The 12,881-nt window shown below is 42.4% G+C and overlaps 1 protein-coding gene across 4 annotated transcripts in view; it reads right to left on the bottom strand.

Moving 5' to 3' along the window:
• Positions 1-6: 6 nt before the first annotated feature.
• Positions 7-12,881, bottom strand: part of LOC110299803 (zinc finger protein 14-like) — a 16,025-nt gene continuing 3,150 nt past the window's right edge. Inside the window, exons 1-4 of one of the 4 annotated variants that reach the window (XM_029480537.1) lie at positions 6,158-6,189; positions 4,033-4,159; positions 3,785-3,845; positions 7-2,016 (exon numbers count right to left, since the gene is read on the bottom strand). In XM_029480537.1, the coding sequence (XP_029336397.1) occupies positions 936-2,016; positions 3,785-3,845; positions 4,033-4,159; positions 6,158-6,175 (1,287 nt within the window). In that variant the 5' untranslated portion in view covers positions 6,176-6,189 and the 3' untranslated portion in view covers positions 7-935. Of the gene's footprint in view, positions 2,017-3,784; positions 3,846-4,032; positions 6,216-12,881 lie in introns of those variants that run through there. The other 3 variants (XM_021169671.2, XM_029480535.1, XM_029480536.1) reach the window with 3 other exon arrangements.

Here is a 12,881-nt window from a genome sequence, read left to right as displayed (position 1 = left end):
AAGACAGCTACAGTGTACTTACATATAATAAACAAATAAATCTTTAAAAAAAAACACCCAGAAACGATTGCTTAAAACCCATAAACGGGGTTGAAAGATGTAGGAGCTATGGACTGGGAGTGTGCTGCTTGCTGGACAAGGGGGCAGCTGTTTCGTTCTTCAACACACTGAAGCTTTGGCTAAGGGGATTGGGTGGGGAATGCACATGAAGGTGAGAGGGAGAAATGTTGAGTGTCTTGGGGTAGATATAATCAAGGCAGTATGCACATTTGAAATTGTAGACTAACCCCCAAAATACCAACAGAATTATGACTAAGAATCAAAAATCCACAGTATACTGACACATTTAGCACTGAGCAACTGAGAGAAACCACAGGACACTGTCATGTTTCCCATGGTGGCTGGCTTCTAGGCAGCACTGGGACCAACAGGTTTTAATACTTCTTAGGTTCATGAGATTTGGAAACTCATTTCATGGGTTTGAAAACATTTGTTAACTTGGTAAGAATCCAGCTATTTCTTCCCTTTACAGAGTTTGGGTCTGTGGTGGTTTGCATATGTAATAAGGCTGCACCTTTCTTAAGACTTTCTTTCTCACACTGCTAAAATCCAAGGTGAAATGGGAGAGGCCAACAGCCACAGATTTTTCTCTCTTCACCAGGCTTTCCCATGTATGCTAGCAAGGACGGTCAGAAAGCGTTCCCAAGGTCTCTATGTGGAAACCATCTTCAGTCCTCAGAGCTGAAATGCTTCCTGATAGGCTTTCAATTTAGAGTTTTGGCACATCAAACTGTGGCACGTACTGAGACTTTGGCACACATACTGCATTCATAGGCTCGTTTTCCAGTGTGAATTTTTTTGTTTTTTAATGAGGAGCTAGAATGTGTAGAGCTCTTTTATATATTTAAGTTATACTAAAAACTGTCCCTCTCTAATTAACTATGTGTAGTCATGTGTCTCCGAAGACTTTTGGAATATGAGAACACCTTACCACACTCCTTACACTCATAGGACTGTCTTTTGTGTGTTCTCATGTGATTTTGAATGTAACTGGAACAACTAAAGGCTTTCCCACATTCCTTACATTCATAGGGTTTCTCTCCAGTATGAGTAGTCTCATGGTTGCGTAAGGAAGAAATGTATTTAAAGGCTTTCCCACATTGTTTACATTCATAAAGTTTTTCTTCGTTGTGGCTTTTTTTGTGGTTTCGAAGGGAATAGACATAGGGATAAGCTTTCCCACACACTTCACATTTGTAAGGCCAGGCGCCACTGTGAGTCCCTAAATGTCTTCTGGCACAGTGGCCAGAAGTGAATGTCTTTCCGCACTGCATACATTCATAAGGTTTCTCTCCAGTGTGAATTCGCTTGTGTGCTTGAACATGGCTGGAATGTCTGAAGGTTTTCCCACATTGCTTACATTCATAAGGTTTCTCCCCAGTGTGAGTCCTTTTATGCAGTCGAAAAGAACAGTATCTCATGAATGCTTTCCCGCAGTGTTTACATTCATAAAGTTTTTCTGTTGTATGAAGCCTTTTATGCATATCTAGAGAACTGGCAGTCCAGAACATTCTTCCACATTCCTTACATTCAGGTATCTCTCCAGAGTGAATTGTTTTATGTTCCCTAAGGGCAACAGCATTAGGGAATGCTTCTCTACATACCATGCATTTATGCCTGTCTACACTGTGAGTTAGCATATGCCTTTCAGCACAGTGCCGGTAACTGAAGGCTTTCTCACAATACTTACATTTATATGGTTTCCCTCCAGCGTGGGTCTTTTTATGTTTTTTAAGGGAGCCAAGGCACGTAAAGGCTTTATCACATACTTTACATTCATAGTATTTCTTTACATATTTCTGATAGTCACATGGTCTGTATTTAGAGCTGGATGTAGTGTGCCTCTTCAGGGATGACTGACTGGCAGTGTGACATTCAGGAAGCTTTGGCTGGGCAACCGTTTCTCCACATGGGTCATTGTTTTTAAGTTCACAGTCTCTCTTTACCAATTGGACTCTGTAAAAATTGAGAAATACAACCTTAAGAGTTTGCTTATTAATGATTTTATATTTGTGAGTAGATATTAGATTTACATTGGGACCATTCACAAGGCAGTGTGGCTTTTATGCTTTGAAGGGTGGGCAGATGAGGAAGCCCAGAGTGAATATGTAAGGAGGGGATAACATTCTAAGTGAGTGTATGTGCTGATATGGGCATGGCTGTCTGACTAATAAGAATAGCAATGCCGTGCTCTGTCTGAATGCGAATGTTGACTGTCTGTACAAGTGTTTACAGATAACTGACCAGTGTGTGTAAAGACTAGCGACTGTAGCCTGGACTGCTACCTCCAGAGACTAGCTCTGTGGTGTACATAACAGAAGTGCTCAGGTTCTAGTTGTTGCACAGATGGTGCCACTCCATCAGAGTGCATGCGGCCCACCCACCTCCAGCTTTCCTTTACATAGCTATCCTTTCCTCACTTCCCTGCAGCCCCATCAGAGCTCCTGGGCAGAGCCATGTAGGGCATGCTACTGAAGAGAAGTTTTAACGTAAGTGGATTTAAGGGTCTGAAAGACAGCTAGACCACAGCTACTATTATTACTTTTTAAGATTTAGGTGTGTGTGTGTGTGTGTGTGTGTGTGTGTGTTTTAAATGATGTGCATGTGTTAGTTTGAGTGAGAATGAGTACCACAGGCTCACGTATTTGAATGACTGGTCACTAGTTGGTGCACTGTTTAGGAAGGATTGGGTGTGACTTTGTTGGAGGCATCTACTTCGAGTAGGGAGGGGGCTTTGAAGTTTCAAAGCCTGTGCCAGACTCAGCCTTCCTTTCTCTACCATGTACCTGTGGATCAGACATAAGCTTTCAGCTACTGCTTTCTGCACCATGCCTATCTGATGCCTGCTGAGCTCCCCACAGTGAGGTCATGTATTCATCCTGTAAAACTAAAGCAAGCCCTCAAGTAGACGTTTTCTTTTTTTAATCAGTTCTTTGATTGTGGTATCTTCATAGCCATAAAATGTAACTAAGGCAGCAGTTGGTACCAGGAACAGGCACTGCTGTGACAAATCTGACTCTGGATTAGGAAAGTGGTTGAAGGCTGTAAGTAGGGCTTATGACCATCCTAGTAGGAGGTTGGAAGACAACTGAGAGAAAGTGGACGATGGAGGACCAGCTCAAGAGGTTTCAGACAAAACAGAAACTAAGCCAGAGATCATTTTAGTGATATTTTGGCAAAGAATATGTCTCTTTACAGTAAGTGAAAAGTAAGTCAGTGTATATGTGTCTGTACATGTGTGTGCACATGCAACAAAGGCCACAAGAGGATGCTGTGAGCTCTGAAACTGGAGGCAATTGTTAACTGCCTGATGTGCGTGCTGGGGACCAAACTTGGGCACTCTTTAAAAGCAGCAAGTACCAATGAGCTATCTCTAGCTACAATGGCTAGTACTGAAACAGTATTTATCTGAATTATCTTAAATCTTTTATACTTAAAGACTTCAAGGGATCAAAATATCTTAAGAAATCTTTTATATTTAAAGCCTTCAGGGATCAAAATTAGGTTGCCAGGTTTGCATGGTATCTTGCCCCAGCTGGAATGTTGTTCCTACATAAAGTATTCTGTAGACCTCAAATATCCACAGCACATATAAGCATTCATTTTCAGAGCTTAGCGTTTAAAACAAGCAAAAAAGGTCTGATTTTGTGCTATTTTTAATATTTTCCTGATATCCAATGATTCTCTTGTGGGACACAGCTACCTCTTAGAGGGTATTCATTACCTCAAATTTCTCTCTAGACTTCTGAAATAAGCTTCCAAATCCCAGCATTCCCAGTTTATGCCTAAAATACAGATACAGAACAATTTAAAAAAAATCAATGAACAAGAAAAAAAAGTATAACAAGATCATTAGATGTTTAGTGCAACCATTAGATGTTTAGAGGCCAACCCTGACTGACCATGGTGCACCCATCTTCATTCCAAATCAGCACTTAGCAACAGTGAGTGAAGCCAGGGTATCAGGCTCACCTACAGAAGTCAAATTCCTATAGGTTTCCTGCATCACATCTCCATAGAGAATCTTCTGGGAAGGATCCAGCAAAGCCCACTCTTCTTGGGTAAAGCGCACAGCCACGTCCTCAAAGGTCACCGAGGCCTGAAACATCCCATACGTTACTACAGATAAGGAGACTGGCAGCAGCTGATATTTCTTCTCCATTGATATCAGGCTTAGAAGATAACGCTGACTTCAGTCAGTTCCAGGACCAGGTAATCAGATGCACTGTCTGCACTTTCTCCCATACTGCAACTGTGATTTTAAGCAACAAATAGATTTCTGTTGCTGTGATAACTCTGACCAAAAGAAACTTAGGTGAGGAAAGAATGTACATGGTTCGAATGAAAATGGAGATGTGTCAACTAGGAAAGCATTCACTTGGGGACTTGGTTACAGTTCCAGAGGAGTCGTCCACAGCCATCACTTGGAAAGCCTATGCCAGTACCAGTGTGCTCTGCTTCACACTTGTGGATAAATGTAAGCTTTCAGCTACTACTCCAGTGTTATGTCTGCCTGCCTGGCTGCTTGCCACCATGCTCCCTGAAACCATGGCCATGGACTCTCTGAAACTGTAACCATGTTCCCAATTAATCTCTGTAAGTTGCCTTGCTCATGGTATCTCTTCACAGTAACAGAAAAGTAACTAAGATGGTTTATTTGGCTTACATTTCCAGGTCACAGTCCATCAGTGAGGGAACCTGCACACAGACTGAAGCAGGGATTTGGAACAGAAACCACAGAGGAACAGTGTTGGCTCACTTGTGAAGGCTCATACTCAGCTAGCATTTTTACATAGCCTAGGACTATTTCTCCAGGGAATGTTATTGTCCACAGTAACAATTGGGGCCTCCTATATCAATTACCAACCAAGACAATTGCTCACAGACATGACCACATGCCAGTCTCATCTGAGCAATCCCTCAATTGAGACTCTCTTTCAGATGACTCCATACTGTAGCAAGTTGACAGTCAAAGCTGAGAAGAACAGGTACACAGAAGGCAATGATGTATACAGTATGTACTGGTAACACAGAAGCAGAGGTCAGAGGATGCAGGGAACCATGGAGTTGGTCTAGTCTAGTTGCACTAAGAAGCATGTATCATAAGTTTTTCAGGTTCCAGTCCATGGTTCCTGGGGTACAATGTGCCTTCTAGTTCCTGAGAGAGAGACATACATACTCCCTCAAGCACTGAAACATTCAGGCCAGTTTGTGTTTCTCTGTATGTTCCCTTGGAAGTCAAAGTATAAAAAGTCTGAGGGCTCTCAATAAAATTGTCACAGCCTCAATGTTGCTGTGACCCTTCTAATCAGCCTGGCTTAATTCCTCAAGACAGTATCATGTGACCTTGGCCTTGTAAGTAAGCATGAATGATTACAAGAGTACAATTCACAGGAAGCAGTTCTGTCCTTTTACCACGAGGGTCTCAGGGATCAAACTGAGATGCTAAGGCTTGGCAACAAGCACCTTTGTCTGCCTGGACATCCACCTGGACCTTAACATCTACACAGGGGCTGCAGAACTTGACCTAATACAAAGCTATTGTCTAGGGTGCTGAAGGAGTTAATACAAATTCCCAAGACAGTCCCCGAGCATCTCTGATGGCATCTGAGATGGCTCAGTGGGTGATTGCTACCAAGCCTCGTGACCTAAGCTCAATCCCTCAAGGACACATGGTAGAAGGAGAGAAATGACTCCTGTAAATTGTTCACTGACCTCCACACAAATGGTATGGCTAACTCCCCCAAACAAATGCACCTTTTAATAAATAACAATGCATTAGCGCTACACAACCACTATGAGATTAAGTTTTAAGTATTGCCACCATGGAAAGTTATACATATGAATTAATGTATTAACTATTCTATAGTGTATACATATTCCCAAGTATGCTTTAGCTTATAACTATATTCAAGTGTCAGTTCAATGTTATACAAACAGCCTCCATCTCTTGGCCTACCACTTGATCTCAAAATTATAGAAATACTTTAAAATATGACTACAAAACAAGAAGAAGAGGTAGCTCTTGAATAAGAACACTTGATGCACTTGCAGAGGACCCAAGTTCAGCCCCCAGCATCCATTTCAGGTAATTTACAGCCACTTGTAACTCCATTCCAGGGGATCCAATGCCCTCTTCTGCCCTCCAAGGCCACCTGTATACACATAGCACATAGAAACAAATAAAAGCCAATCATTTCAAAGGTGATAAGCTCCTTCATGATCCTGCAGCTGTGGCTCTCCCACCATGATGAACTGGAAATTGGAACTGAGCTGAAATAAACCCCCTTTCCTTAAAAAAAAAAATTGCAAGGAGAAACATGTACTTCTAGCACTAACTGAAAGGAGGATGGACTACCTAAATTAACTGCAGACTAAGTATGCAGAAGCTTGAGGAAAACTACAAGAGATGAAACAATGCTAAGGCAGTTAGCTGTCCATGAAATTGCAAACCCTTAGGGGTACGTTTCAAAACCGGGTTATTTTAACAACACAGCCGAGTGGTGGGTAACAGTGGACGGGGATGGCTCTGCTCCTAAGAGCACTTGCTGTTTTTCCAGAGGACGCAAGGCAATTTGCAGTGTTCAGACTGGGTGGGTCACAACCTCTTATAATTCCACCTCCAAAGTATCTAGCATCCTTTTCTGGCCTTCCTAGGCAATGCACTTATATATAAAACAGACACAGACACAGACACACGCGTGCTGACTAAAACAAAAGTTCTACAGAGGAAATTCACCCAGGAAAGCAGCTGGTGTCACTTTCAGTTCACAAGGGAGCCCATATTCTGAAGGTTAGATGCATTTCTTGTCTGGCCCCACTGGTACCTGGAACCCCACTGAAAGGGTCATGAGAGTAAGCCTGGGGACTTGGTGCTACCACAGATGAACCTGAGGCAGGTGAGAGGTCTCAGCAGGTAAAGCTGCTTATCACTGTCACTCCCCGCCCCCTGCAGACATCAAATTAAAGGTATAGGTGGGTGGAGAGATAGCTCAGCAGTTAAAAGCACTTGTTCTTTTAGGTAACCTGGGTTCGATTCCCAGAACCCATGTGGTGGCTCACCACTACCTCTAGCTCCAGGGGATCCATTGCTCTTCAGAACTCTGTGAGATTTAGGCATGCACCTGGTGTATGTACATGCATGCATACAGACCAAACACATAAAATAGAGATATAAGTCTTAAAGAGATAGAAAAGAAGGAAAGGATGGAAGGCAGGAGGGGGAAAGAGAGGAGGAAGGAGGGGAGGGAAACTGGCTGGAGAGATGTTTAGCAGTTAGCATTCAGACCTCTTGCAAAGGACCTATGTTTGGTTTCTGGCAACCATGTGGCAGCTCACGACTATCTTTAAGTGCGATTCCAGAGGATCTGATGTGCTATTCTGGCCTTGGGAGACACCAGGCATGTACATGATGCCTATACATACATGCAGACCAACATTCATACACATAAGAAGAAAGGGGATAGATAGAGAGATGGTTCAGCAGTTGAGAGCACTCTTGTAGAGGACCCAGGTCAGTTCCCAGCACTCATAACAGGTGCCTCACAACTGCCTGTAATTTTAGCTCTAAGGGTTCTAACACCCTCTTCTAGACTCTGTGGGTACCTCTGAACTTGGTTTTTCCTATAAAAAGCCTTCCATAAGAACAGATTGGTACAATTAGGCTCTGGAGTCCTTTTTTGTGGTCTTGATCGATCAGGGTGTGTGTTCGATAAACTATTTTTGCTTAACTGAGATCTGTATGTATATGGTTTGTGTGCCGATTCCTGAACCCTAACAGCAACCACCAGTAACTCCAATTCCAGGGGATCCAATGTCCTCTTTTGGCCTGTTGGTACCGGTGTGCAAGTATGCACACAAGCACAACCAGTATGTGTGTAGCTGACTTACTTCAGTGCAGGCTTCCCTTCCTCCATGCCTTTCAAGTAAGGTCAAGACCTCCATTCATCACTTTATTTTCATATTTATTGTTGTTGTTTTGAGACAGGGTTTCTCGGTGTAGCCCTGGCTGTCCTCGAACTTGGAGACTGACTCTCTGCACTCACCCTCCCTCCTCCCCCAGTGCTTGGATTAAAGGCTTGTACTACCACTGCCCAGCTTATCTATCTATCTATCTATCTATCTATCTATCTATCTATCTATCTATCTATCATCTTGTTGTTATTGAGACAATTTCCATGTAACTCAGACTGGTCCTAAGCAGCCTAAGGGCGGCCTTGGACTCCTGACCCTCCTGCTTCTACTTCCTAGTAGTGAGATCACACTCAGGCCATGCCTTTCCCCTGTGTTTTGCTGGCCAAGGTCTCATGTAACCCAGGGTGCCCTTGAACTTCATCTGCTGGCCTCTGCTTCCCCAGTGCTGGGGACTCAGGGACACACCACCATTCCTGGCTTAATAGGAATAAATTTGCTTTCTTCAATGTGCTCTTCCCCTTTTACTTTAACAAACTTTACATGTATGGGTGTTTTGCCTGCACATATGCTCTATGTGTCATATGCATGCTTGGTACCTGCAGATGCCAGAAAGAGTTACAAACAGTTGTGAGCCACCATGTATCAATGTGTAATTTGAAGATGGTGCCTTATGTAGCTAATGCTGAGTCTGGTCTTGAATTCTTGATCTTTCTGCCTTTACTTCCCAAAGTGCTGGGATCATAGACCTAAGCTACCATGCCTGCCACTCACATACAAAAGAAGACAAGGAGAGACTGGAGAGAAGAGCTGGCTCATCAGATAAGAGCATTTACAGCTCTTACAGATCCCAGCTCCCACCCCGAGTGGTTTAAAACTGTCTCTAATGCCAGATCCAAGGGAATCTGACACCCTTGGCCTCTACAGGCACTTGCACTCATGTGCACAGAGAGACATACAAACTCACACACATACACATAATTACAATAAAATAATGACAGCATGGATGTGAAGGGATTTCTTGAGGAGAAGAGGGATGGGTAGAAGAGGGTGACTATAAGGATGGAGTGGGAGAGTTGCCTCAGGAGGTAGGAGGACTTCTGCTGCGTAATTATTGGAACAGGAGTTTGGACCCAACAAAAGCTAAACAAGAAAATGTTTCTTAAATTCCGGTCTGCACCTCCACTGGAACCTGTGGCATATAGGTGAGATGGCTTCCCTCCCCCTGGCCTCCACAGGCTACCCGTTTCTCAGGAGGTCTGCCATAACCAGGAACACAAGGACACAGGGCACAGGAAGACTGCCCTAACCAAAGACAGCACTACCTACCTCTCAGGAGGTCTGCTCCAGTCCAAACCACCCAGGCCAATTAACTCCAGAGATAACCAGATGGCAAAAGGCAAGTACAAGAATATAATTTGGCACTATCAGAACCCAGTTCTCCTACTAAAGCAAGCCCTGGATACCCTAACACATTTGAAGAGCATGATTCTGACCTAAAAATCTCATCTCATGAAGATGATAGACACCTTTAAGGAAGATATGAATAACTCTCTTAAAGAAATACAGGAAAACACAGGCAAACAGATAGAAGACCTTAAAAAGGAAACAAATAAATCCCTTAAAAAATACAGGAAAATATAGTTAAACTGATGAAAGAATTGAACAAAACTGTCTGATACCTAAAAAATAGAAATAGAAACAATAAAGAAATCACAAATGGAGGCAACCCTGGAGATGGAAAATCTACGAAAGAGATCAGGAGTTACAGATGTAAGCATCACAACAGAATATAAGAGATAGAAGAGAGAATCTCAGGCATAGAAGATACCATAGAAGATATTGACACAATTGTCAAAGAAAATACAAAGTCCAAAAAACACGTAACTCAAAACATCCAGGAAATTCAGGACATGATGAAAAGATCAAACCTAAGAATAATAGGAGCAGAAGAGGTTGAAGATTCCCAGCTTAAAGGGCCAGAAAACATCTTCAACAAAACCATATAAGAAAACTTCCCTAACCTAAAGAGAGGGCCATAAACATAAAAGAAGCCTACAGAACACCAAACAGATTGGACCAGAAAAGAAAATCCTCTTGCCATATAATAATAAAACCACTAAATGTACAGAACAAAGAAAGAATATTAAAATCTGTAAGGGAAAAAGGCCAAGTAAAATATAAAGACAGATCTATCAGAATCACACAGGACTTCTTTTTTTTATATTGGATATTTTATTATTAACATTTCAAATGTGATCCCCTTTCCCAGTTTATCCTCCAGAACTCCCTATACCATACACCCTCCCCCTGCTTCTATGAGAGTGCTACCCCACCCACCCACCAACTCCCACCTCACTGCCCTGGCATTCCCCTACACTGGGGAATCGAGCCTTCACAGGACCAAGGGTCTCTCTCTCCTCCCACTGAGGCCAGACAATGCCATCCTCTGCTACATATGTGGCTAGAGCCATGGGTCACTCCATGTGTACTCTTTGGTTAGTATTTTAGTCCCTGGGAGCTCTGGGGGGTCTGGTTGGTTGATATTGTTGTTCTTTCTATGGGGTTGCAAACCTCTTCAGCTCCTTTAGCCCTTTCTCTAACTCCTCCACTGGGGTCTCCATGCTCAGTCCAGTGGTTGGTTGTGCCTGGTGGTCTGGTTGGTCTGCCCCTGTATTTGTCAGGTTCTGGCAGAACCTCTCAGGAGACAGTTATAACAGGCTCCTGTCAACAAGCACTTCTTTGCATCTGCAATAGTGTCTGAGTTTGGTATATGGGATGGATCCCCAGGTGGGGCAGTCTCTGGATGGCCTTTCCTTCAGTCTCTGCTCCACATTTTGTCCCCATATTTCCTGTAGACAGGAGCAATTCTGGGTTAAAAATTTGGAGATGAGTGGGTGGCCCCATCCCCCAGTTGGGGGCCTTGACTAACCTCTGGATATGGTCTCTACAGGTTCTCCCTCACCAGACTTCTAAAGAGAGATGCTAAAAGCCAGAAGATCTGGGACAGATGTCATGCAGACCCTAAGAGATGACATATGCCAGCCCAGGGTATTATATCCAGGAAAACTCTCAGTCAAAGATGGAGAAACCAAGATATTCCATGACAAAACCAAATTTAAACAATATCTTTCTACTAATCCAGCCATACACCAGACACTAGAAGGAAAACTTTAACATAAGGAGGGTAATTACACCCAAGGAAACACAAGAAATTAATCATTTCACAACAACAAAAAAAAAAAGAAAACTCACACACCCATAATATCACCTCCAACACCAAAAATAATAGGAACTAACCATCACTGGTCTTTAATATCTCTCAACAGTAATGGACTCAATTCTCCAATAAAGAGACACAGGATAACAGACTGGATATGCAAACAGGATTCATTATTTTGCTGCATCAAGAAAAACATTTCTGCCATAAAGACAGACACTACCTCAAAGTAAAAGCCTGGAAAAAAGTTTTCCAAGAAATGTTCCCAAGAAACAAGCTGGAGTTGCCATTTTAATATCCAATAAAATAGCCTTGAACCAAAAGAGATAAGGAAGGACACTTCATATTCAAAGTAAAAATCCACCAAGATGAACCCTCAACTCTGAACATCTAGGCCGACAAATGCAAGGGCACTCACAGTTGAAAAAGAAATGTTACTAATGCCCAAAACCTGCATTGAACCTCACACAATAATAGTGGGGGATTTCAACAACCCACTCTCACCAATGGAGAGATCACTGAAACAGAAACTAAACAGAGAAACTTCAGTGAAACTAACAGAAGTTATGAACCAAATGGATTTAACAGATATCTACAGAACAGTCCACCCCAAAACAAAAGAATACACCACCTTCTCTGCACCTCATGGAGCCTTTTCTAAAACTGACCATATAATTGGACACAAAACAAGCCTCAACAGATACAAGAAGATTGAAATAATCCCATGCATCCTATCAGATCACCATGGACTTAGGCTGGATCTCAATTACAACAAGAACAACAGAAAGCCCTCAAATGCGTGGAAACTGAACAACTTCCTACTAAAACTCTGGGTCAGGGAAGAAATAAAGAAAGACTCTCTAGAAATTAATGAAGGTGAAGGCACAGCATATCCAAACTCATGGAACACAATGAAAACAGCGCTAAGAGGAAAATTCATAGTACTAAGCACCTACCTAAAGAAATTGGGAAGATCCTATACTAGCAACTTAACAGCACACCTGAAAGTCCTAGAACAAAAAGAAGCAAGCACACCCAAGAGGAGGAGAAGGCAGGAAACAGCCAAACTCAGAGCTGAAGTTAACCAATTAGAAACAAAGAAAATACAAAGAATCAACAAAACTGCTTCTTGGAAATGATGATTTTCTAGACAGATATTATACACACCAAGGTTAAATCAAGATCAGGTAAACTATCTAAACAATCCCACAACCCCTAAGGAAATAGAAGTCATTAAGAACCTCCCAACAAAAAAAAGTCCAGGACCAGATGGTATTAGTACAGAATTCTACCAGAACTTCAAAGAAGAGCTAATACCAATACTCCTCAAACTATTCCACAAACTAGAAACAGAAGAAACACTACCTAAATCATTCTATGAAGCCACAATTACTCTGATACTTAAACTACACAAAGACCCAACAAAGGAAGAGACTTTCAGACTAATTTCACTTATGAATATTGATGCAAAAATACTCAATAAAATTCTAGCAAACTGAACTCAAGAACACATCAAAAAAATGATTATTCACCATGCTCAAGTAGGCTTCATCCTAGGGATGCAGGGATAGTTCAATATAAAAAGAAAATCCGGGGGCTGGTGAGATGGCTCAGTGGGTAAGAGCACCCGACTGCTCTTCCGAAGGTCCAGAGTTCAAATCCCAGCAACCACATGGTGGCTCACAACCAT

The sequence above is a fragment of the Mus caroli genome, chromosome 8 (assembly GCF_900094665.2).
Source record: "Mus caroli chromosome 8, CAROLI_EIJ_v1.1, whole genome shotgun sequence".
Classification (NCBI taxonomy): domain Eukaryota; kingdom Metazoa; phylum Chordata; class Mammalia; order Rodentia; family Muridae; genus Mus; species Mus caroli.
Note: the sequence above shows the minus strand (reverse complement) of the source record. Positions and strands in the feature narration are given on the sequence as shown.